This window comes from Agelaius tricolor, unplaced genomic scaffold, assembly GCF_023055355.1.
Source record: "Agelaius tricolor isolate 1412-34295 unplaced genomic scaffold, bAgeTri1.0.p SCAF_16, whole genome shotgun sequence".
In the NCBI taxonomy this organism is placed as follows: Eukaryota; Metazoa; Chordata; class Aves; order Passeriformes; family Icteridae; genus Agelaius; species Agelaius tricolor.
Genome location: NW_027269276.1, coordinates 20,460,662 through 20,488,308, shown reverse-complemented (window position 1 = coordinate 20,488,308; position 27,647 = coordinate 20,460,662). Strand labels below are relative to the sequence as shown.

Here is a 27,647-nt window from a genome sequence, read left to right as displayed (position 1 = left end):
AGAGGTTGGGGGGGGGGGGGGGGGGGGGGTCTGGAAAAGTAACCTTATGAGGAGCATAGCTGAAAGTTGTGAGAACAATGTTACTCGTCATTCAAACTTTAGGAACTCCACAGCTTTCTTAACATCTCATCTGCAAACGAGTTCAGATACAACGCAAGATCGAGGTAATTACCATGCTGAAAGATTTACACCAGTTTTCCACATTTTCCTTCAGCTTGAGTGAGTTTTGTTGTGTTGGCATCTCCTTTCAGTTTGCAGGATAATATCATTAAGGGCACCACCTCACTGACCAAATCAGATATGATTTAAGCCAACATCCGGTGGAGCTTGGAGTGCAAATGTAGCAGTGTAACTTCTGGGGAGCCATTTTAATTAAAAAGTGTCATTGGTCACTTTCAGAGAATGAAGTGGTCAGGCAGATGACAGTGTTACTTTTGCTGCGCTCACAGATGTAAGCAAATATTGTACAACAACTGGCACAAACGTCTTACCATGAACCTTGTCCCAGACTTCTACAACTGGGACGTGCAGATGAAATGTGTTTAGGAACATGACTGTCAGATACCTTATACTAAAGTGATAATTTACAAAGCTCTAACTATATAGTGCAGAGACAAAAGTGTAATGAGAAACAGCTTTTAAACACTGCTTGTCAAAGTACAGATGTTCAGCACCAGTATCTTCTAAGAAAAGTTTCAGTCAGTCCCCAAAGGGGTGTTCTTTAAAAAAAAAAAAAAAAAAAAGGACAACAAAAAGAACAGAACATTTTGTGATTCTGCTTGTTACCCTACTGCAGTAATTGGCTGAAGTTTCCAGTAAGCAATGTGGACTAAGCAAATGCAGCTTTCCTCTCCAAGGATAGACTCTCACCCTACTCATACCAAAAGGGCTTGCATGGTGAAGGGCTACACATTTTAGAGACTTTTTGCTAACACTGCTTACTGGTAAAAAGTCATGTAGAACTCGTCTGTTTTATCTGCATTTCTGAATGTGATTTTTCTGAGCAGTATGGCCTCTGGAGAAACCAATATCAGTGACCTTATCAAAACAAAATCACCTCTGTGATAATAGGCTGTTTTAAACCCATGTCTTTTACTTGATACTTCCTTTTCTCTTCCTTATAATTTCAAATGAGATTATTTAATAGGCTGGTGTTCATTCCTTGAAGCTTTAGGACTCTGTAAAATGAAAAAATCCTAGCTCATCTTTTCACCATGTTTGATAGATTCATAAGGATTTGAGTACTTCCCTCCTCTCAGTCTAACATCAAACTTCTCAGTGAAAAAAAGAATCCTGACTGGTGTTCTTACAGATTGTTTACAGGAACATAATTTAATTTCTACATGCAAGAGACTAGTTCCCCTTGATTGTACAAATCACTAGATTAAGTTTTGTCTTTAAGGCAAAAATTACTAAAATTTATTTTTTGTCATCAAGAATATAATAAGTTACAAAAATATTCTGAGAGAATGTTATCTGGCTGGTGCTTTGCTTTTGTAATGAATTCTTGAAAAAGCAGCTGTACTTTCTGAGGTTATGTCATCAGCTTGTGGTCCTAAGGTTAGCATTTGCAGGTGAATTACAGACTAATTAGTTTGGAAAAACATTCCATACCTCTGCTGAACTTCTGTCCAAATGTTTGCTGAAAGCTTCTTTCCAAGAGCCAGCTCTGGTTCTGTGTGTGGAGGATCCTTGGAAAGATGATAATATACACTGTCACTTGGATATGACCACTGTTGTTTGCAGGAGACTCAAACTCATTCGGTATAAGCTGTCTTTCTAGTGCTGACATGCAAATTGCTTTCTTAGAGGTTTACACAAATTTGTTACAGAAACACTGATGGAGCTGATGTGATTGGTGTGCTTGATAGTTTTTCTTCTTTGAATGCTGTAGAGGAACTGAGTTCCAGTCTCATTTGCAAAGAAATCCACATTATCACATAACTGTTTCCTCAATCAAATAGTTCTAAGGAGGCTGTACCATTCATCAGTGCCGTGTAAGGTCTGTAAGGTGTATTCCCTTTATGAAGAAGTGACTGTGCTGGTACTTTTTTCATTTGAGTACATATATTGTGGTTTCACAGACTAACACAGTAAGAGCAACAGTAATTTTCACTGCACAGATGTTTCTTACTTGGAAATCAGACCACCTTTGGTTTTTTAATATCTATTTTTTTTAATATGTAAAAAGAGTCCTAAGTTCCTAGGTCAGTCTTGTGCTTGACTCTTCTAATTATAAAACACACCTTGATGAGCATGCAGACAGCTAACTTCACAGTGCTGAGGTATTTCTCTTCTGAAAAAAATGCTAAACACATACCTGCTTTTGTGCAGTGTAATGATGAGTCATTTTTTCTAAGATCTAAGTTTTTCTCTTATTTGTCCATTACTCACAAATTCTAAAATTGAGCTCTAAAAACTAATTTTAAAAAGAAAGCAGAAGCAAGTTCCAACAAATTGGCTGAAAATCAAGTTCAAAGTACTTGTGCATCACATCTTTTGGGATGAATAATAAGCTGTCCCATTTGGCACTGTCAAGCTGCAACAGCAATGATTGGATCATCTCAATCCCTCAAAGCTAAGTCAGGGTACAACACCACAACTCATGAAGCTGCAATTCCTGTTTTCTTTGGGTTTATTCACAGTCTGTCTGTTGTAACAGAACCTCCCAATTACTCAAGTTTATGAACCTCGCTGTTCTGCATATTGCAATTCTTGAATCTCAGCCCAAGACCCAAGGTTGCCAGAATTGTGCTCAGCAAGAGCTAGGAATATGGACAGGAAATAAGGTTCAAATAATTTTGTGGTCCTCAGATTTAGGACTTTAGATTTAGATTAAGCAGGAGTCCAAATGGAACTAAGAACAGCAGGGAATCTGTGATCTTTTTCAAAGTAAAAATTATATCCTGTGCCTAGGGTTTTGGAACTAGCCTGCAGACTTACATGACACTGATGTCTCCTAGAATTCCATTGTAATGGTGCAATTCCTATTATATTTCATAGAAGTCCCCTATCCCAGGAATCTTCTCCTGAAAAAATCTGGCCACAATGAGATCCTGTATTTTAGAGTACTTCATTAGCCCCTGTGCGTCAGGCGTGTTAAATGTGGTCAACTAATTTCCTGCAAACAGGAAATGGGTGCTCCACCTCAGAAATCCAGAAAGACCAGTGGATTTCCTCTCCTCACCCAGAAGAGCAGGTCTGTTAGAGAATAGATCTGCACACTTAATCAAACAAGTGTAGAAGAGCAGCAATAAATGTGCTGGAGCACTAGGAATTTATATTTTGGGAAGTAATAGGGACCTTTCTACTACAGCTTGCCTACATTTACAGCTACTGAATTTTTACCTGACATATATGGACGCATAGAATTGAGAATTTCTGCTAAAGAATCATTGATCTCTCACAAGGTGAAATGGTTTACATGTGAATAAGGTTTTTAAATCCTTACAGAGAAAATGGTGGCTGTTGGGCAGCCCTTGTGGCATCATTCATACAAATAAACCATATTCTGCAATGACATGTAACTGGGTTTAACAGAGTTTTAACACTTTACAGAGTGCTCTGTAAAGGCAAGCAATGAAGACATGGGTGCAGTAGGCAAAGGAAGACAGAGCTGCTAAAGGGGCCATGGCATATTTTAGAAATTTTAAAATAGTATAGATGTGTCCTTCAATACTACTTTTGAGATGGAAAAGTAGGAAAAGAAGTATTTGCTCATGAAAAAGGGAATCCAGTTGATTACTCTCTGTGAGTCCGTAGTAAGATAGTTTTTTGAAAACACCTCTCTATTTTTGAAAGGTATGTTATATATATCAAGATGCCCTTGGCAAAGTTGTCTTTGAAATATGTCTGCGTTCTACGTAAGATCTCAGCTTTTTAGTTACGTCTCACATCCAGAGTCATACTCAGACAATTGGCTCGTGACTTGGATCCTCCACAATGCAGCAAATGCTCCATTCATGGAGTCCCAGCCCTGGCCGTGGCCTCTCTCCTACGCTGTGACCTGACACGTCAGGCGCAGCTGGTGGGGCCGCCTCCCTCAGAGCTGCGCCCGCTCTCCTCAAAACCGACATCAAACGGGCAGGAGGGCGGGGTGGTCACAGCAGCTGAGCTGCACTTAGGCTGTGTCACACCCTGGGTGTTAACGAGAGAAGTGCTGAAAACCTTCTCGTACTTATTTTCTGATTTGATATGAGAATGAGGCCTGCATGGGTATGTGCTTAAAACATTTGTAGAGACACATAGAAAAGACTGAAAAAAGCTGGAACTAGAAAGGAGCAGGTAACTTGTGCTCTTTTTCCCTTTTCATACAGCTGTGGTTGAGGGGGCTGCAAGGAGATGCAAAATAAACAGGGAAAGCATTTACAAAATAGAACATGTAAATGAGACTTGCAAGAGTTGAATGTTGAATTGAAAATTGTTTTTTCTAAAAAGTTTACCTGTTTTAAAAGTGGGCAGTTCAGAACATTAGAACTGTTACAATATAATCTAATTCCTCTATGGTATACAAAAAACCTGAAGCTTTGTTTAAACAGGGAGGGTGGTTTAACAACCTGAGCAGAAGATTTTAGTGTGTATGCAATAGTTTTATGTATACCTTGAATGGTAGCTGCCTTGTGTCAAGCAACAGATCTAGTTTTTGATTATCAGCCCATAAAACTACTTTCCAGAGCTGCCTGTTCCCTGAAGCTGGATGCTCAATATGGCCATTGGCAGATGCTGCTCATAAACTACTTCAACACCACCTTGCTTTCTGGCAAAGAATCCAGCCATAATGAGAATAAAATAACAGGAAATCCCACTCCCTCTTTCTTCCACACAGTTGCAATAAACTCTTAATATCAGGTTTTTCACTTAGCTTTACAGCTTTAGCTGTGCTTATAGATGCTGAAGCCCCATGTTTCAGGCATGCTGTGTTACTGTGATGTTGTTGATTGAACCAGTCAAAAGTTCACAAGGAGACATTTCACAATTACAGCCAAAGACAACTTCACTAACTTCTGTTTGCTTGGCTTCTAGCAAAATGAAATCTCATCCTGTCCCCAAATCCTGGGAGCTGCTGTGCACATGAAATGTCATAACTTACCCGCAAGGTCTGTTTGTGCCAAAGTATGTGCACTTCAGTTGGAGGCAAATGACATTCATCGTCTTCCAGAACTCAGATAAATAAAGTGCAGGTCTCAGATTAGATGAATAATCCTTTAGTCTGTTATTTTGCATAGCAGGACAGCCTTTCATTAATTTGATAATCTTTGCTTTTACAAGCATTATCCTGTTTTTAATAGAATAGAATAATAAAAAAGTCATTGATATGTCAACAGAGAAAAGACTGATTCATGAGGTCATATGAGTCCTTCTTTGCAGCTAGTCATGCAACTGCTGGGCAGAGCTCATGGAGCCAAAGTTTCCCAATTTCAGCATGAATTCACTCACAGTTCACACCAGATTAATATAATTGGTCATTACCTATTTAATTGCTCTCCCACTTAAAATATTTCCATTGTCTAACCACAGATCATGAACATTACTGTGCAAATTTTTTTGAAAGCCACCACAACTAAAAATTTGTGAGGTAGATTTTCACTGAAAGCAGTCTAAACCACTGCAGAGGTCGTTCCTGTGGTCACTGTACAGACAGGGATGGTTTATGAAGTTTCAGTTTGATTTCAAACATTCTTGCACTGTGAGTATCTTCAGGTTCAAGTTTTTATCCATGGAGATATGTTTGTGAAAGAATCTTGTGAAAAAAGTTATCACATTAAGAAGTCACTGTATGCCATTTTTGGTTCCTGCCATTTGATCTATGAGTACCTATTGGTTAATTCTGCTACATACATAATTTCTCTATGCAATGACCACACCACTGAGAATGAATGGCTTGAGAGCCTGTGAGCTCTGTTGGCACATAATCCTGGGCTTCACAAAGAGAAATTCTCAGATTGGAAAGAGAGGTGCAAGTGTCCTATAGTTAGACTGTAGTGTTTTTGTCCACTGTAAAGAGTGGGCCAAAGAAGGATGGGATGCCAAGGAGTGTCATAGTACAGAACTCCCATGGAGCTGCTATCAGTCAAATGTCTGATCTGGAGCTGTTCTGGGTTTGCAGAGTGGGCTGGGTAACAGACTGAGCAGTTCTGAGGTAGCACAGGAAGGATCCAGACAGGAGTCTATAATGGAAAACTTGTGCTTCTGTTGGTACCTTAATTGCACCTTCCCTGTAGATGCACTTGGATCTGTTGTTTCCACTACCAGATAGACATTTTTCCCTCCTGGAGAAGAAAGAATCAAGTCTGGGGAGTTTGTTTTCTGGGCTTCAGTTGCTGTGTGCATAACATTGCCATTAATCAACTTGTTTGCTCTAACAAAGGGTGAGTGGTGCAGCTAAAAAGCTTGTAGCAGACAACAAATCAGCATTGCTAGGGTGCTGCAACAGAAGTAACATGAGACCTCAGGTGACTGAACAAGGCCTCAGTCCAGCATATGTACTCATCAAGGGCCACATTATTACTTTCAACTTTTAACTGGACTTGTTCAATAAAAACAGTGCTTTATTATTACGTGCATTTAGAGAGCCCTACTGCAGTCCCTTTAAAAGGTTTGAATTGGCTCATCAACAAGACAGAAAAAGAACAAAATCCCACATACCTTCATCAATGTTAGTCTGTTTTAAGAGACCAGACTTTTCTGACCTATGCTGAAGCCACAGTCTTTGTATGAAAGGAATGAAGAAAGTCCCTTAAACAACAAATTTTTGGCTCAAGGCAAGAACTCTAGGCTGAAATTCCTTTGCTGGGGTGATGCAATAGGTCAGATTTGCTGATTAGCACATAGATTTTTTGGATTTTTAGTATTCTTTTCAAGTATATTTATTTAAAAGTTTAATTGACCAATGGAAAAGGAAAAAAAAAATCACCATCATTTAGTTTTTTGTCATTCAGTAATACCTAGATGTGTTTTGAGGCTCTTTTACAGATGTTTTTTTTTATTTTCTACTCACAGTAGATGTTTAAATAATCATCCTTCTTTATTACATTGCATAAATTACATAAATATTACATAATTTAAAAATTACATTAATATTACATAATATTACATATTACATCCTTCTTTATTACATCTACTACAGCTGAGTAGAAAGAATTAGAAAAATACTGTAATTAAAGGGCTACTATACTACAGAGTTCTCTTCTTTGCTGAGTGTCCTACTTCAGTGTGGTTTGCAAATGATACATAGCTGAGATACATCTTCCTCTCCCCAGAATTCATCACTTCATCATTTCAGCATAACACAATTTAATTATCTGGCATTTAAATGCAAAGTCAAAGGGTCAGCTATTGATCTCCATTCTTGGAACAAGCCACAGGAGAGAGAAAATCAAGTGGAAGTTGCTACTCTTTTAAATTAGTGGATTTCAGCTGTTTTACTGAGCACTGGTCTAGGATTTAATGCCTCAGAGATAAGGAGCCCTAGTAAGAGTTTTAGGCTTAGTGAACAGAAATTATATGCAGTGATTGCTGGTACTTCACTTTGTTAGAAACTCCAATATTTAGTTTGCATTATCTTAGAACATAAACTCTCTGTCGCTGAGGCTGTTGCCTTTCATTTTTTAAGTTAGGCTTGTCATTAGTATTCAGTGTAAGAGCTTTATTTACCCATATATTCCAGCAAGAAGGTAAAAAAATGCTGCTTTTATAACTGGATGTGGCCAAAGTCCATGTAAACAAAGGCATTGCACTTAATGGAAGCACGATCAATAGGAGTTATTCCTGTGGGGCAGGCAGGGTCCATTCCAGTCTGCACTCTCCTAGATATGGAAGTTGTCCCTGTTAGTTGGGTACATTTCCAGCCTCATGGGTGTCCTAATGGCTCAGATGTCTCCCTTTTTGTAGATGAGAGGTCTCCATTTTGGTCATGTGTCCAAACCTTTGAAAAAGAGAGTGAAATAGTGAACTTCATGTTTCAGTGTTAAAATGGAATCCACAAAGAGCATTAGGTAACAATGATAAATCCATATAGGACTGTAAGGAGATCAATAACATATTTTTGAAATTGTATGCATTGTAAACACCATGTCATACAATTGTCTAAATTACCATACCATGATGGATTCCTACCAGTAGGAGATGGCTAGAGTTTTGATTGCCCACAACTTTACAGACTAACAGGTATTCCTCTACTGGTAGTGAGTGCCCATGCTATCAGTACAGTCACATAGCAAAACGACAGCAAATACAACAGAAAAGGGTCAAGAGAGGTAATATTTATGTAGACTTTGACAAGGCTTCCTGGAAGATCCAGCAGTAATGCAGTTGCTGCCACAAAGTTTTTTATAGCCCTGAAAAGAAAACTACCTGCCCTGTGAGATGTGGGGACCATCCTTCATACTCATACTTCTGTGAGGAGAAGACACATGTGTGCATCTCCTCCTTACCTAACATGACTAACCAGAATACCTAGAGTATCAATGAGCAAGTTTACATCTGAGAGGACCGTCTCTTACTATGTTTGTATATGATCAACCCTAAGTGCTCCAGAAACACCTTGCTAAGGGTTTGGAGCTGTTTTGCTAAATTTCAGTGCTTTAGATACCAACAAGAACATTGATTCTTGCCTTCTTTGTTGTGGCTCCTAGCAGTTTTGTGATGGGAAGCTGGGGAGGGGAGCAAAACCAAAGATGCCCTCATCAACTTTTACTAAATGAACTCCCATCATTTTGCTAGTAATTGCAGATTTGTGACCCTTGCTTAAAAGAGTGATGAGGAATCCCTAAGCCGTAGGGGTGTTTTAGACATTGCATGTCTGTTCCCTCACACCCCCTTTCTGAGCCTTCACTTTCAGAGTTGCCTTTCTGCTGGCTTTTCTATTCCACGGCATTCTTCTGATGCATCAAATCAAGTCATCAGATGCACACATTTATACCTAAGTCATGAGTGGATGACCAGGTGAATTAATTATTCAGAAAGTTATGGAAGTGCTGTTGTTTCAATGCATGCAATTATTCAGCTAATTCAGCTTCTTTGCTGAAATAGCTTTTAAGACTCCAGTTACTTCTAGAGAGGATGATTTCAAAATTTGTATCGATATATCTGGGCCCCGCAATAAAAAGAAGTAATCTTGAATGCTAAACTCACCTTAATGATTTTGTCTCTGGTTGTGTTTCAAGAGAAAAACTCTTTAACATATTTAATACACCCACACCCCCATCCACCCCACTACTTTGATGTAGTGTTACAGAGCTTCACAAAGCCCTGGCCTAGTGCAGGTGACTTTTTGTAGTTTCAAAAGAGAAAGGAACACACAAGTCTGGGAAGGGTTGTGTAAGGAGGAGATAGAGCATGAACTCTTCTGAAACCAGGAAGTGACAAACTGCACAGGAGAAAGCCAATATTGGCATTTTGTGTCTTAGTACAAGGATGCAGTAAAACAAGTAGCATCTCATTGATCAGGTCTACAGATATGAATTTCAAATTGGAAACCCTGAAGGGCTTTTCCATGATCTTCAGTTGATAGGAAAGGATTGAATTTCTCAATTCCCCAGCAAGTTTACCTGTGTTTTGGAGTACTCTCTTGCAGAGAGGAACAGCAGTGTGAACATAGCTAGAGAGGAGAAAACCAAACAAAATTCACTATATATCTATGGAATTATACTGTAGCAGTGCAGAGAAGATCATAAAAATACATATTTGGAAAATATGCTGGGTCTTTCTAGCATGAGCTTTGGGTTGGTTGTTTCTATGTCATGGCAGTGTGTGGCACATTAGTGCACCTTTATGCTCTTTGAAGGGAGAACTCAAAACAGACCCAGTGTTTTGAAGGCTGCATCACTTTACCACCAGTTTGCAAAATGACTCCAGAGGACAAAAGTAGAAGGAAGTGAAAGATACTCAGTGCAACTCCGGAAAATGTTTCTTGTACTTAACATGCTGTAGAGAATCACCCGAGGCTTTTTGGGTCATACTGCAATGCCACAGGGCATATTCTCAGCCACATTTTCAGCATAGATCTAAAATCTATTCCAAGATTTCTCTGTGAAGGATAAACTTTCATGGTTGTTACCCTTGGCTGTCTTTGGAATTCCCTTGTGCTTATAAACACAGGGAGTTTAGTGGAAGTAGAAAGCACAAATGAAGCTGTTCCCTTCAAAGATCAGATCTCCAGTTAGTCACTTAATAAAAATGTATTCATGGATAGAAAGCTGCCAAGAAATGTTAATGAAGAATATTAGAAAGTTTGTATTTCTTTACTAGCAAGAACTACAGGAACTACATTTTTTGGTGAAGAGTTTTTCACTGACAAGTAATCAGAAAATTGTTTAAATTGTTTTTTTGTTTCAGAAAAATTGTGTGTTAGTGTATTTTATTAATTAATTTCAGATTAACATACTCACTGTCTTGAAAACTGTCCCCAGAGCTAAAGGAATTTAAATAGTGTTACAAAATCCATACTGAAAGAAGTAAAACATTTTGGTCAACTAAAAATAAAATTACTATGGGTTTCTTTGTTTGCAAAATTCTGCAATTCAATGTTTTTTTTAAATTTTTCAATTGAGCAGGAAAAATGTTACCCACATAGTTTTAGCCTTTATTTCCCTTTTCTATTCAAAATCTTAGATAAGAATATAGCAGTAGTTCCTTTTATTAGATTTGTGGCCATTTCATTTTAAAGCAAATTTGCTGTAAGAATTATTTTCCAGATCCTGAAACATAACTTCTAACTACTTGCTGCTTGTGTGAAATGGTCTGGGACTAGGTTTCAGCTGGGAGTGGAACACAGAACTTAATTTACTGTACACACAGTGGTGTGCAGCAGAGATGAAGCAAGAACTAAACAGGAGTCAATCAGGAGTTAAAATGGCAGGCAGAAAATGACTTGGTAAAGCAGGTTCAAATTTCAGATTCTTAATTCACTGTGCAAAAATACAGGATAAAAAACATGGTTATTTTAAAAATGGTAAGCTATAGATACTTGGAGCAGTTCAACTTGAGCACCCCTGCTTGAAAAAAGATTCAGTAAATATGATGGAATGCATATTTTAGACAATAGAAAGATTATGTGATGGAGGATCCTGAGGGGGAAAAAAAAGATGGAATAGGCTTGAATGATTCTGCTTTGACAAAAGAGAAGCAAATGTGGCTGATAAAAATCCAGTTAAGTAGTTGAAATTATTATAAATGGTGTTTTTAAGACATTATCAAACAAGTTTGAAATTAAAGCTGAGAATACAACTGATAGAATGCAATCTGCTTTAAAAAAATTGTTTCCATTTTGGTGCGAGTGTTAATTTTTTTAGAGGACCAGATATCTCCATGGAACACACCAAATGAGCTATTTTGGTTCTCAGACACATCTGTCTGTGGTTAAGGCTAGGGCAGGAATTTTTCACTACTTATATTTCTCTGGCATTGTAGCTGTTATCATTATAGTCTCTGACCATGCATGCTCGTCATTTGCTATTTGAGTTGTTCTAGTTACTGTGGCTGTAACAGATAAATCACAGGGTGTAATCTGTGCTCCCAGATGGAGTAACACAAACACTTCCACAGCAAACAGTAACACATATGGACTTCAAATATAAACTTGCCACTTGGAAATTCCCCTTTCAAGAAACATTCATGTCTAAATAACTTAATGAAAACGTTGAGGTACAGAAAATAAACCAAGGATTTCAATCATGGATGTTATGGTAGCTGTTGCACTCCTGTTCAGTAGTAGTTTCCTGAGCACACAGGAGACATAAGATCCAGTAATTTATAAATGTAGTGACTGGATTTGTTAAGGTCGAAATAAAGACGTGCACATTTTAAAGTGAATGAACTTTGTAGATGCCTGGGTTTGTGCCTGCAGGAATTCTGAGAACTCCAGTTCCTGAAAAAAGGTCACATGACAGATAATGGAATTAGCAGGACTGCATGCTTGTGTCTGCAGGTCCTAATGCAACCTAGCTGCTGTTGCTGTGTGTCCTATGTGCCAGTGTTCGGTAACATGGGAACTCTAACAGGAGCTTTTCTTGGATTTGGACATTCACATTATACTCCCACACTAGGTTTCCGGTGTCTAGTGACAGTCTAATTCACTCTATAACTCCTCTTTTCACTGAGAACATTACTAAAACATCCTAATTTTCCTGGAACTAGTGAAGCTTAATATTGCTGAATTTGCTACCACTGTTAGATGTGTGTGAAGGTGGCTGAGATACTCCAAAGCTGTTGGACAGACACAAAGAGCAGATGTAAAAAAACCCAATTGCATTTGGCTTATTTGGTTATGAAATATCACCCCTAAAATCATTAATTTAAACCTAAGTGGTTTCATCTTATAGGAATCTGAAAACCTGAGGCTTTGGAAATTTTTGATCTCTTTTTAAATACTTGATAAAGAAACCACCATTTGCCTAACATCAAAGCCTTATTCTCTCTCGCACTGAGATTATGGCTTTTTTTTTTTTGACCATGCAAAAGAACTTTTTTATAAACAAGAGAATATCAGAAATTAAAATAGCCATAAATACATGTCAGTACTATTGAAGAATGATCTTTCCTTGTTTTTTGTTGTTTTTTTTCCCTAAGTAATAGCCCCATCTCAAGGAACATAGTCTGCTTGGCTGAATGTTTTTCCCAAGATAGCATTTCCTCTCCTGGAGGAAAGCCTCTTCAGTCACATCTCTTAACTGTCTGCCCCTCATCCTCCCCACCCAGCCTGCTGATCTGTGTTCCTAAATATACTCCTAATTATGTATATGAAAATGTAGAAATAATAAGAATAGCATCCAGCAGCATGTTCAGGCTGCTAGTCTGTTTTTATAACAACATTCAACCCTGTTCTGGGAAGCAGCAGAACAGATTAAAGATCACAGAAAATTGTTTCTGGTTTACTGTTTCTGGTTTTGCAGACACTCATTGAATTCCCAGGATACAAATTTCTTTGTTACTGCATGGCCTTGACATGTGCTTGAACATGCTAACATAATGTGCAGAGCTATTACATGAGGTGAATTGAAAAAAATAGCCCCCAGTATGTGGTTTGACTTGATGATACTCTAATCTGTAGGGCAGTGGATAGGACACTTCAAATTCTTCATATACAATTGCCTAATCTTTGCATTATAAGTTGGAAAATGGTTAGGTTCACAATTGTCTCAAACTGTTTGGGCATTTCAGTCAGTAGTAGGTTATTTTTAAAGTATGCTTAGGCAGTACTTACTATCTTTTTAAATTGATATTCAGATGCTGGATATCAGACAGATGAATTGGTGAAGCAGGAAGCAGATTACTCCAGGGTCTGTACAGGAGGCTCACTATATAGGAAAAGAGTCTTTAAAACTATATGTGCACTAAAAGGATTGTACAAATCAAGCTCAGTAGACATCAGATCTGGTGCCACCATCTCTTTAGATTTTGTTTCCCATAACTACATACAGTTGTCTCACTATACAATGGTTGAAAAGTACAGAATAATACAAAAGACCTTTCTGTAATATCATAGGAACAGGCTGGCTCTAGTTACTTCCGAATCCTTTCCAGCAAGAGAGGATAGAGGTGCATTTTTTTAATGCCGTTTCTATAGCCCAGGCAACTCTGGGTTTCCTTTGGCAGGCTGCTCTGCCAGACAATGAGCAGCAAGGCCTGTGCCCCTGAAAGGAATTCAGAACTCCGTGCACCTGCAGAGCTCACGTACTTTCACTTGGTGAGCACTGCAAATTCCTTAGTGTGCCTTTACACTACCTTCGTTTTTTTTTTTTTACTGGATGAAGGTCAGGAAAAAGCCAAAAATGTTATTGCTTGTGTAATTTTCAGTTGAGATCAGCTGAATCTAATTCTCTAATGTGATGTTTTTCCATCAGTTTGTGTAACTTAAACACAAGTTAGATGCCATGTGCCCTGGCAAAAGAGCTAGGAGGGTTACCATTTAGTAGAATTTGGAACATGAATATTCAAACCTATTTTAAATGGTAAAAAAAAAAAAAATTACTGTATTCCTTATATTTAAATGCATCTTTTGCCTGCCTCTCCAAAGATAAAGAAGGCAGAGTTGCATTTTGATTAATTTATTTTCAAGGACCTTTATCTTTTGGAAACTTAGGACTCTTGGAGACCTGTTCGTAAGGCTCATAATGCACTAAGATACTGCAGCTGCCAAGGCACAGCATTAAGTCTCTCAGTGAGCACATTCACATGCTTGATGTGTTTCCTCCCATATCTAAGATACTTGAAAACACTTCTACAATTATCTATAAGATCAAATTCTTCACTGAGTGTATAGTGGTAAAATTCTGACTTCAACATTGCCTGAAATGGAGCTGAAAGAGTCCTTATTGTGTCATGTTACAGCCATTTTAATGGTGAAAGCTCTCTGTTGAGTACAATATGTCCATGGGTTATTGCTTATGTAGGAACATTGTACTGTGGCTGCATGTTCCCTAATGAGATTAAGCAATCAATTCATATAATCTCTCATTCTGTTGGTTGCTTTACTGCTGGTAAAAGGACATTTATATAACCTACCTGCACAGAAAACCACATCCCTTCTGCTTGAGAGATGAGAATGATGACAGACTGTGAATTTCCATGTGTGGTTTTGGAGCAGCAGCTGGGTCTTGCCTTAATTAATACCCCCCAGCAACTTTGTTCCAGACTGTGTACTAATTTTTTATGAACAATAAAAATGACTCTTATATCTTCACACAAGGCACCCAGCATTTCCTCACAATACAGTTTTTCTTTGAAGAGGAATTGCTAAACCTCAACAAAGCTGGGAAGTACTCTAAAGAACTGTTACCACTACTAGAGTGATGCCAGCTGTCAGTGGAAAATCACTTGGCCAAGAAACTTAAAACCAAGTGCCAAGAAGATATAAAATGAAGACTAGAGAGGACTGAGGGGGAAAATAGTCCCTAGGAAGGAGAAGTACAGGAATTGTAGAAATATAGTGGAAGAAATACCACATTTTTTGGCTCAGCACCCAGATCCTCACCACCATCAACATCAAATCAGACAGATGAGTGGGAACCTGAATGTTCTCATCCGGACCTGATGTGCAGTGAGGAGAAGGGGAGATAAGTTGTGCAATACCTTCATCACCTGCTAGTGCTGGATAACACCGAGCTTACACAATCCTGCTTCAGTAGCACGTCTCTCTTTAGGAACTGGAATGTTGTGCCTACTGCTGGCTCCCAAATGCTAGAATCATGGACAGGAGCAGCTGGTGCCATTAAACTGATCAGAACAGAAGGTGCCATTTTCCCTCTGCTTCATGGTGGTGTCAACAGCAATGCAAAACATTGCATGAAAACTTTTGCTTTCCTTGTCCGAAAGCACTCACTTCATGGGACAGTTCTTCAAGTGAAGAACATTTGCTGATACCATTTGTAATGAAAATAAACAGAAATGTTAACTCAGACAATAGAAACCTCCAAAGACCATTGTCTTAGCAAAAACTGATGCCATAGCTCAGGGATGAGGAACTCTAATTCTGCAGGCCACATCTACCCCAAGACCATGCCTCACTGCCCTTCTTCCCAAGGGTTCTAAAGCCCTCTTAGATGTGTATCTCTGCTATGACCAAAACATAGGGACAAGACCAGTGAATGTGGTCACACAACAGGGCTGTCACACCCCAGGCATCTCCCACCACAGGGAGGAATATATCTAAGAACACAACTGGATATATGACAAACAGCCAGAATACTTTTGTTTCCTGTTTCTAGCAGCAGATGGAGAGTTCAGTCCCTTACAGTTTGCAGGCAGAATAAGGCTAAGGAAGACACTGAATGGATTTGCATTGGTTATTTCATGCAACAAGATTATATCCTTTAAATCTAGTTGGTTGCGGTTTTGTTCTTAAATTCATCTGTGTAACCCTGAGATTTTTAGGCTCTACGTCAAGGGAAGCCACAGTTCTGTTCATCTTTGGTGCCTTATGCAGTCCTAGGCAGGGTGGTCACAGTTCTCCATACAGCAATATCTGTGTGTACTGCACAGATGCAACCACTGCATTATGCATTGTGGTTGTAGGTGTAATGAAATCCACCAAATGTGCTTAAGAGCAATTTGTTTTAATGAGCTATGGTCTTTCTCCTAAATAATCAAGGAAACATCAGGGAAACTTGTTTTCTCCAGATTATTGAACAAAATCCTATTTTAAAAGGACTTGCTTGTCTGTTCATTGAGACACTGTTTGAGATTTGTCTGAAGTATCTTGGAGGCCTCATGAACAGAGAGAAAAGGAACCTACAGAACTGTTTTTCTGAGCAGGAGCCTCCTGAGCAGATTCTGAAGATAAATATTATTGCCAGATCTGTGAATTTTAAGCAGATTATCGGCTGTTTAGATTGAAGATTTGCTGAGGTCAATTTTTATCTCAGACAGTTTTAATTGAGGTGTATTGAGTTTCTCCAGGAGGCTAATTTCTTTCTTTATTTCCTATTCAGTGTACTGTGGAAAGAACTTCTATTTCTTATTTTGGTCTAGAATTTATGTGGCTCTCTGGGACTCTTGAACAGGCTATTCAGAATTAGAAACATTAGGATTAGTGCAAGTAGGAAGTTACTAAAATTACAACTAACAAAAATGCTAAGTCTATGTATTTAGGTATTCACAAAAGAATAAGATGTTCTCAATTAATAACAATGAAAGAACATGTGATGTTCAGATTCAGTGACAGTAAGAACCAAACCAATAAGCAGAAGTAGTAGACAGCAAATTTCATGATTCAACGTTTTCATTTTTATGAAATGGAGAAACTAAGGATGGAAGCATGAGGTGCTTCCTCATATGCTGTACATCAGTGATGAAGCTGGGAATAGATTCCAGATACCCATCTACCCAACAACAATGCTAATTCTGTCTGCAGCCTCTGCAGAGCTTCCTAGACTGCACATCTACCACAGTGCATGGCCCTAAAGCAGCACCAGGCCTCTGTCCCATGGCTGAGATCTGTTCCGAGCTGTACCAGGTCACCAGATGGCTCCTTCTGTGAGCTCACTGCTCTTTGCTCCAAGCTTAAGTGCCACAGCTTATGAGGTTTATGTTAGCTATTCAAAAAAGGCTGGTACCCTCAAGGTACAAGACAGTACCTGTCCCCTACTGGAATACAGCACCCCCGCCTCACTTCTGAGTGAGACCCAAGGCAGTGAACAAGGGAAACTGCAGTACTTTGTAGTAAATGCAGAAAACACAGGCACAGCTGTGGAGAATACATCACATCCACTGCCTCAAAATTGCCATTTTGTGTTTTTACCATAACTTTTAAAATAGCTGGAGAAGACCTCATCATGCCTTCTTAACTTCAGCACTTGGTCAGACACATAGGGACAGCTTGGAGGAATAAGTGAATATACTATAAAGCTCAGTACAGCTATTATTAAGTCATAAAGTTCAAGAAACCCCAAGAGATATGAGATATCCATGAAAGGATCAGGAGCCCAGCATCCCTGAAGACCCAGTTATCAAACAAGGTATATGACTAGTCTGACAGCATTTTTAAATGGGTTGGAATACCACAGCAGCCTGCTCTGGCAGAGGGTAACACCTCCATCCACTTAGTGCCAAGTGGCATTCACCCTGCTTCCAACCTTTTTATTCTATATTCTGCATACAAAAAAATAGCCCATGGAAGACACTGCTCTCCCGTCTAATCGTGCCGTGTTTGCTCCCTGCAGGTGAGCGGCCTTTTGAATGCAACTGGCAGGGCTGTAACAAGAAGTTTGCTCGCTCGGATGAGCTGGCCCGGCACTACCGCACTCACACCGGAGAGAAGAAGTTCAGCTGCCCGCTGTGTGAGAAACGCTTCATGCGCAGCGACCACCTGACCAAGCACGCCCGGCGCCACGCCAACTTCCACCCCAGCATGCTGAAGAGGCGGAGCGGCAGCGGCTCCAGGACAGGCTCTGTCAGTGACTACAGCCGCTCGGACGCCTCCAGCCCCACGATCAGCCCCGCCAGCTCCCCATAGACTACCTGCACTGGATGTCAGCACTTTGCCTCTAATGCCTAACGTGGAGTTTTGTTTGTGTTGCACACAGTTAAAAGGCTCTGTTGCTTCCCCTCCTTCAGTTCCCACCCTCTCTTTTTTAAAAATCAGTAAATAGCTGCCTCCCACTGCAATTTTTAGTCAGATTTTCTTTACCCAACCACACAAGTGGCTATTCTAACCTCATGGACAGACAAACTTACATGTTACACTTAGCGACTCCTGCTGTCTCCATATTTCATATATTTTGCAACCATATATGGATCCTCTTCATTATTCTTTATAAGAAAAGGAAAAAAATCTAAAAAAAAGGAAAAAATCTGCTTAATTCACCTCAGGTGTTGAAGTAGTTTGTAAAACCAGATTGCACAATATAAGCATACATACACTTAAAAATCAACTCTGTTGGATTTATGTCCCCCTTCTCCTTTCTCAGGGATGGATATTTATGTTACACAATAATTACAATGAAGACACACCCTAACCACAGCCTTACTCTGTAAATATAATTGCACTCAGAAGCTTTTTGTTAGGTTCTTTCACACACTGGGGAAAAAATAAAAAACAAGCAAACAATACAGAAACCAGCCTAATACTGGAATGTAGTACTGGACTCTTCCATTGCTCATTTTCCTGATTATATACCTGTGTTGGGGAGCCTCCAAACAGGAACCTTGTCTTTCTTCAAGCTGCCCTCTGCCTATGGTAGCAAGTTGTCTTCTCACATCTGCTGAAGATGCTCCAAAGCCAACTTCCAACTGCAAAAATCTCTGTGACGTTGATAAACTTGTTTGTTGGTTTGTTTCCTGCTAGATAAAATTCTGAGGAAAATTTCTCAACAAGATGCCTTAAATGAGTAACCTAAAACACAAAGAAACAAATTTACACTGGGTAACATTTTATGGCAAGGTGGCCTGGAGTCTTGGAGGCATTCTATTGTCAACTCTCTCCAAGCTGTTAAGCTGTCTGCACTGCCTGTTCAGTATGGGACCAACAGAATATTCAATCAAACCACACTGACTTGAACAATTTTCTTTATTTCTTCTTCCTTTGTTTTGTCTTGTTTTTTAATTAACTATGGAAATAGCATTACTGAACCAATGCCCACCAAAACTGTTATCAAGGTACTTACCTACTGTACAGCTGTATCTTAGAAAGAAAAATTGGCCAAGACATAGTTTCTGTATTCTGTTGCATCAAAATTGTGGTCGTTGATAGAAGGAAGTGAAAATCATAAGGTATCTTCTGACTGGAATAATAAAATATGCATTTTTAAGTTTAAAATAAAATTACATTATAGCTCAGCACTACTTCAAGTTTCTCAAAAATACACATACCAGCATAAACCAAGGTGCTCTTATTTCTGCTTAATAATAGAAAGGGAATATTGGCTAGTTTTCAATAACTTTCAAATATCTAACACCAGATAGAGCACAAGGGTTTTTATGTTTTATATGGTAGAAAATATAGTAACAGACCAGAAACATAGTGATGTACTGAAAACCTCACTGGCAGCAAATACACATTCCTTGGTTTGTCTGGGTCTGATGGTGCATATTATCAATTCAGGTCCTTTTGATTCTGGAATTTTGGGATTTTTGCTGTTTGTTTTTTTTTGGTTTTTTTTTCTGTAGGGTATAAATGCAGTTAAGTGTAGCATGGTGAAAAGAAACTCTCTATGCCAAACCTGTCATTTGATATTAAGTGAATGCCTCCAAATTCCCATTGAACCTGTATCTTACTTGCTGCTTTGCATTGATCCAGTTTTGCAAGGTTTTATTGTACTGTATGTTAACTGTGAGAAGCTAATATAGATTTCCAAGTAGTTTCATAGGTACTTCCATAATATACATTATTCCTAATACTACACCTTCTATTATTTGTACAGATAAATACACTGAGTATTTATCAATACAAATACAACTATAAATCTAAACAAATGCAGATGTTTCAGTATTTTTTTCATGTTCATTTGCTCCAGATTTCACCTCTGTTAATTTCCCCCTTGGAATTGGAAGTTGTGAGAGGCACAATTCTACTGTTTCATTTCACAGAAAATGAAAGAACACAGTAAGGGTTTTTTGCAAGATGACAAATAGAGTTAATGTGATGAGTTGCCCAAGCTGTGGAGTTAGGGGAAAACCAGATCTGTTGGCCTCAACAGATTTCCTATTTGCTTTTTTTTTTAATGTCATGTGCTGAGATGCACAATTTTAACAACTTGATAGAATTCAGGTAACAGGAATTCACATTCCAATAATTTCTGTCACTCCTAGAAGTGCTCTTGTGCTGGAGTTAGTAGAGAGGCATTTCAGATATCTAGCTCAAGGAATTCTACAGGTCAGCTCTGTCTTGTACACATACTTCAAAACAAGTCAAACTCATTTCTCATTATCATTATACCTTAAGAGAGATATATGGAGAAGCGGGGGAACAAGAAAATCAAAAGGAGCACTAAGTATTGGCAAACATTATAGGCTTCATGTTCCCAATTCATTTTGCTGTAAAATCACCTGTTCAAACAAGAGCATCATTTAATCTTCAGGAAAGGAGGAACCACTCAATTTCATTTATTTAGGACTTAATAATTCAGCATGAATCAGTTTATGCATTACAAACAAGTTGTTTTACTAGCCTGGAGAAGGAATATTTGCACCAGGTTTTATCAGTACTGAGATTATAGGATATAAATAAAGGTTTTGGGACAACCTATTCTGAGGGACAGAGAACTATGTAATCTCCAACTCGAACAGTTAAGTAATATTTTACTCATATACTTCATAGATTTTACTAATAATTGTTCAAGTTTAAGCAGGAGAAAATAAATTGGTTCAAAGTAAAATTTTCAGTTAAGTCAGTTCATTTAATGAGAACACCATGGGGCTATATATAGCCAACATAACAACACTTTCAGAAAATACTCTGAAATTGGTCATTAAAACGTTTTTGTTTTTACATCTCAGCTGTAAATACCTCAGGATGTATTAGGCTGACAGTCAAGGTACTGTGTTTTAAAATCCCAGATAGAGTTTCAAATATTTCCATTAGAGGTTTAAAACTTTATAGTTTTAGGATAAAATGATAAATTCCAAATCACTAATATTTTCCAAAATTGAATATAAACAAGAACTTCTCTTAATATTTTCATATGAGAAAAGAATGGGGTTTTCTAGCATCTGCTAGAAATGTCTGATGATCAGCAAGGTCATTGGACTCCATTCTCGTGATGGTTCCTCCTGAGTTTTGCAGACATGAGAGGTCAGAACAGCTCAAATTATGTTTTGAAATCTGTTTGCTGATCCAAACTAACCTCAGATTCTTACCTTTCTGTTGTTTCACCCAGCAGTGTAATCTAAATCAGTCTTCTGGCACAGCAACAAACATGTCACACTCAGGAAATAGTGCTCTGGCAAAGTGCAGGTTTCTCCATCTGGGGGAGTGTGCATCTCTCCTGCCTCCTCCTTTCCCCATGCAATCTGTTGAGGTGTTCTCACAAAATACAACATTGCTGTGATTTTTTTTTTCATTTCAGATTATAGCAACAGCTTTATTATTATTAAGAAAGCCCTGGAAAGTTTGTTTTTCTCCAGCCATGATTCTAACTTGTCTAAGTGTTGAGTTGGTTCCTTTCTACAGGAAATAGGTGCAAGTGAAAATCATCACCTCGCTACCAGGTGAAACTGAAGATGCTCATAGAAACTCATTCACTCCTTCCATTAACCTCTCCCTGTGCGAAGGCCTAATGGCAACATGAATTCAGTTTCCATCCTGCTTCTTAGAAAGCAATCTTGGTAAATTCCTGGCAGCTAGATTTTGTGAGAATTTTTTGTATCTGCAAATTAATTATTCCTTGCTTTTACAATACATGCCTAGTATCTGTTTACGTAACTGCAAAGGTATGTATTTATGACAAGTCATCAGAAGCCTCTGTTCAATGGTAATGCCTAATTCCTGTCTGTATCCCACCCTCTTTACTGCATTAACCCTTGCAAGAAGTTATGGCTATGAAAGCCTCTGCACACCTTTAAACCTCATCACCCTCTACCCAGACATTCAGCACTCTCCTTGTCTCGCACAGCCGGGCAGTAAAGGCTGTGTGAGGAGCACACGTGTTTCACAACTGCTCGTCTCCAGTGTTTTGTCATGAGTTACAGGATTTGTACTTTGTGAAGTGCAGTGTTGTTTTTGCCTTTTAATTGCCATTAGATTTACTAATTTCATCAGTCATGCCTACAAACTAACTTTCAGGTGCTCTTTTATTTACTCCATCACACCATCTGTTTGTGCATTAGGTGCTAACATCTAGTCTATGTCAGTGAATGGTATGATGAACATCTGTATTTGTAACTCTCGGGGATAAGAGCTATAGCCTTAGGCAGAAGAAAATACCCAAATTATTCTTGTTTATCCCATAAGCCAGAATATAGAATGCAAAAAGCCCATCCACTGGTATAGGTTTTTATAAATATATATTTATTTATATATATGGATTTATATAAGCATATGCACATATATATAAAAATAGATATATATGTGTATATTGTTTAGTGTATGTGTGTATACATAAATACACAGCAGTGTGTCTATACTACACACTGACTAATGAAGGGATGTCCACAGAGCAAAAATAGGTATCCATTTCATAATAACTAGTGATGGGCCTGAACCAAATTCCTAGATCCACATGCCATTGCATTTGGACTTTTTGAACCTGTTGGAGATTTGTGGTTGAGTTTCATCTCTGGTTACAGGTGCATTTACTTGTGTACATTGTGCATGTGGGGGGCATGTGTGTGCGTGCACATGTGCTTTTCCAGCAGCACATGCCTGAGTGGGGGAGCGTGCACGTGTTCACAGCTAAACTTCCAGCTACAGTGAGCTGTAAAGCTGCCAGTGTCACCCTCACTTGTACAGGCTTGTCAGCAGCGCATGAAAGCTTCTGTGGCTCACTTTCAACTCTTTAAATCACTACATTGAAGTATTACAGTTGTACAGTTATATGTTCATCTATTCTTGCTCTGCTGTAACTTTTTATGTATTTTGTATTGCATAGTTATATATTGTGATAATGTCCTATGCAACTATAAAAGGAAAAAAATTAAAAGAGGAAGAAAATTAAGAACTGTAAAATATTGTCTTAACTTGTATGCATGGTTAGTGAGGTTTACATTTTCCAAAATAAAACTTATAACTATGAGATATTTGTTTTCTATTAATTTCCTTCTTTATTTATCACCTAAAAAGCATCAATTGTTAATATTTCTGCTGTTCATTTGAGACTTGATATCTTGTTTGGTGTCTTTATTTAAACTTCACCCAGTGCTATTGTTTAAAATGGGATTTCTTTTAATGTTTGAAAGTTTTTGTGATGTTTGCTTTGTATTCTGTGCTTTAGCTGGTATTTTGTAGTTGCATAGTGAAATTCCTTTCTCAAAGGTGGTATATATTGCAATTTTTACAAGATGGTTAAGGGATTGATACGTGTGACCTAAAGTTCAGAGAGTCAGCCATCCTTTCTTTCAAAGCTCAGTTCTTTGCAAATTTCTGATATCATCTCTGCAAGTGGCAGTACCATGTCAAAACAGTGACAATGTAACCTCACAGTATCCTGAAATGTTCTTTCCTAATTTTAAATATAGGAAAATTGAAACACAAATTTGAGCAACTTTCTCAAAAACATAAGGCATTGGCAGATGTGAAGGAATGAATCTGAAGTTTCTAGAGAATAGAGGTTACACAACACTTCTAGGCACTGTTTGTTACAACAGGCCCTAAACAGTGGCATTCCCGAAGTCTTCCTACAATGAAAGATCCCCTGCGTGTTTGATAACAGAAGTGCAGTCAGAGATTGTTTCCTGAACTTGCTAGAAGGAAGAAAAGGGAAACAATTCCCTCCAAAGGATGATGCCTGTACATAGTCTGGAGTTGCTGCCTTGATATTGTAATGTGCCTCCCTTCTCAGGCACCCTCGCTCTGAAATGTGCATTAACACATTCTGTCCTGCTTCTCCTCTCCAGGTTCCTAAATGCAAGGAGTGTGCATCTCTCCTGCCTCCTTTTTCTGTCTTGCAAGGGTTTCTGTCTTGCCTGTGACTCAGCGTTTGCCATGAAATGTTCATAGACTTGGCAGGAGTCCAGCATTTCAGAAGAGACGCAAGAATAGTGCTAGAATTAGGGTGGGATTTTCCTATTTCCATTTACCTGTGTATAATTTCTGGCTTCAAAGTAATCCACCTTAAGATTCACCGTGCTGGCTTTTCAAGGAACCACACCCATGGCATGCTTTGCTAGTTGACTGCAAGAGATTAAAGTGACATAAATATAAATACACGGTCAATAGAAAGAGATAGAAAAGTGAGAGAAGATGAAGACTGAAATAAAAATGAGGTGAGGACAATGAGACAAGTGTTTGTAGCAGCTGACTTGAGAGGTTTGTACAGCACCAGAATCCACGTGGGGCTTCCTGCAGAATTTCAGAGCAAGCAAGCAAGCAAGGAGCACCTTCAGAGATGAGCAGAAACTGCAGCATGTTTTCCAAGAGCAGCAGAGAAGGGAGCTAAGCAAGAGTTGAAGCAGGCAAGCACACATGTTTAGCCAGCTACACTGCATTGCTGGCACAGCTAAGAGGATAAAGAGAAAGGGAGGAATTTTCTGAATAGGTTTCTCAATGCATGCAGCAGAAAAAGGATGGAGTCTGGATGCCCATATGTGTGAGCATCAAGGAGGAAGAGAGAAGCATGACTGAACACAGGCTATGGGGCAGATCTGTGCTTTGGGCAACTCAGAGAACAAGATTATTTAAACAAGTCATAAAAAAAAAAAAAAAAAAAAAAAAAAAAAAAAAAAGAAGAAAAGAGACACAAGAGAACCTGAGGGGGGTTATAGGGTTATAGGCAAGAGCAGGCCCCAAAGGTGTGCTAACAAAACCAAACCACTGAGCTTAGTAATAGCTCTACCTCATCAAGGGAAAAGAGCCCGAGAGTATAATTGCTACCTCATCATAATTGTAAATAAAGGATCAACTTGTCCCACCTGGTTGGCACTGGCAGGAGTTAGATTTAATCTTTGGCTCCTGCTGGCTGAAACAACTATTCAGTCAAAAAGGAGGGGTTGGCACCAGGGGCTGGGACTAAGGGAGGCTCCAGGATGCTGTTGCTGCCAGGTTTCTGCTGAGCTGATGTTTCTTCTCTGCATCACTGGATGATCGTGCTTGGCTGAGCACAGCAGGTCTGGGCCTGCAGCACTAGGACCTACAGGGAATACTCCAAAGGGTCCCAAAGGTTCATAGAGCCCAGGATGGCTTGTTCAGAGGCATACCAGGTGGGACTGGGACATCTCCCCGAGGGAAGGTGTGGTACTGCCAAGTTGGTGCATATGAGGACACCATTGAGAAAAAAGGCCCAGCTGAAGGACAGAAGAGATGGTGCTGGTTGGAGGCTTTCATGTGTACGGCAGCATGGAAAGAGGGATGAGGTGAGCCTATGTGAGGAACAGATGAGAGATGCAATAAATGGGGAAGGTAAGTTAAAGAGGGGGAAAATAAGTATAGAAAAATAAGGAGTAGAGGGTAGGGAAGTTTGATGTAATTTTCTAGAGACAAAAGGAAAGGCCTAAGGTGCAAAATCCTGACAGGGTTCTAAAGAAAGGAGAAAGGTAGCTCCTGTGGTAGCAATTCCAGCAGTCAGAAAGTGAGGCATGTCAGTATGTGATAAACAGGGCTGTGTGTCTTTAAGAGACTAATGTTTGTGTTTTCCCATGCTCTCCTATTGTGGAAATAACTTTCTGAGTCACTTCTCTGATCCTGGAGACAAACTGAACAGACACAAAACATAACAAAACACAATAGCAACGGCAAGAGAGAAATTCCTCCCTCCCCCTTCCACCACACACACATTTTATGTCCGTGATCTGAATGCACTCAGTCTCACAGTGGAAGAGAAGGAAGGCAGAGACTGACAGTGCTTTTTGGTACACACTCTTTGAATCAAGCTTACCTTCTCCACCACTGCATAAACAGGTAAAACATTAAACCCACACTTCCCCAGTCTGTTCCTTTTAAACGTTACCCAGCCTCTTTGGGCAAAAGTCTTAGCTTCCAGATTTTCCACAGACAGTGAACTGCAACAGGAATTTGCTAGCTTTTTTTTAACTTCAAAGCCTTGCACTTCAAAGGCCCTGCATTTTTTTCCTCAAGCCTCATGCCCCACCCTTTGCAAAAAAGATGTCAGTTTGGGACTCTCTAAATGCCACACTTGGAAGCTCACATACGTCTAAGAATCAACATCACAGCTACCATCTGCCCAGAGGAGGTAGTGAGATGGGCACACCCACAAGTGGCTGGCCCCAAACCCTGGCTGTGTCAAGACTTCCTACACCAAAACACAGAATCACTACTCCTCAGAGCTGAGTTTGAGAACCAACTCAAACCCTTTGAAATGATCCATGAAGTTGCAAGGCCTTGCAGGTTTGGTTTAACTTCCAAGCATTTTGTTGACTTCGGAAGTCTTGTAACAAATCCCAAGGTTTCCCTCTCTGGAGTTGCTGTACAAATGGTGTTTGCAGCCTGCTGGGAGGAACAGGATGACTGGACAGAAGAAGAAAGAAGAAAGTTTTGTTCAGGAATGCCATCCCTCCTCTGCTGCCAGCTTACAGGGCCAGCCAATGGAGACACCCGTGCTCCCAGGCACAGCAGCTTGGCCGGTCCCCCAAAGGAAATGACCTTCATACACCTTCCTCCCTGCATGAGAGGAGCCACTCTCAGGGGCAGAGGGTTTGAAGGCAGCCACACTCCCCACCTTTGCAACCTCCCCAGAAGACTGTGTAGGGGATGGCTTCCCCTTCACGTGTCCTCGCAGGCAGCTGTACTGATTAACCGGGTGAGCAAATAAGAGGCAAGCCTGGAAACAGGACCCTGGTGCAGGGTGGGTCTGCAAAAACAACAAGACTGGGTGAATAAATCAGGTCTGGCTGTTGGCTTCCCTGCAAGAAACCTTTCATTAAGGCTCCACTGGATATTTTTGGACCACACCTGTCTATTTTTAGGAGGGATAATTAATGCTGAAGGAAATAAGGAAAAAAGTCAAGTTTTAACTCCAGGAATGGGAAATTTATTATTCTCCACAAAATCACTGTGATTAAGGAGATCTAAAATGGAAGGGCTGTATTTCAGGAGTAAAAATATGCTGCCAGTCACTGTAAAAATTGCATGTTATATGATGTTTGCTAAGAGAGGGGAAGCTTTTCAAGGAGACAGCACTTCACCACTTAACTACTGTTAAATAGGAGTAAAGGCACAGCTGAATGGCCAGCCTTAAATCACAGCTGTGCTGTGGCTGTGTTTTTGGCTAAGTCTGTGCTGTGCTTAGGCTCCCTCTTCTCTGGGTGTTGTGATCTGGCTTTGGGAGGGCCAGCTGGGACCTGAGAACGTGCCCAGGCCTGTACATAAAGTTACACAGTGAAAGAAAAATCTAAGCTATGCAGCTCCCTCACCAGGTCCTTCAAATAATCTGCCTGAAGTACAGGACAATTATAAGGCTAGAAAAGTGGCTTTATGGCCTGAGATAGGAGATTGTTGGGAAAAACATGGGTATTTTCCTCCACAGCTACATTCTGCTCCACAGAAAGGATCTGGATGCTGTAGCAGAAACAGCAGATAAGCACAGCCCTGCCTAAAAGCCATC

At 39.5% G+C, this 27,647-nt stretch overlaps 1 protein-coding gene across 1 annotated transcript in view; it reads left to right on the top strand.

Moving 5' to 3' along the window:
- The window catches only part of KLF13 (KLF transcription factor 13), a 33,184-nt gene extending 10,019 nt beyond the window's left edge, over nucleotides 1–23,165 (top strand). Inside the window, exon 2 of the mRNA XM_071442052.1 lies at nucleotides 17,658–23,165. Coding sequence (XP_071298153.1) covers nucleotides 17,658–17,950 — 293 coding nt within the window. The 3' untranslated portion in view covers nucleotides 17,951–23,165. The remainder of the gene's footprint in view (nucleotides 1–17,657) is intronic.
- The last annotated feature ends 4,482 nt before the right edge of the window (nucleotides 23,166–27,647 follow it).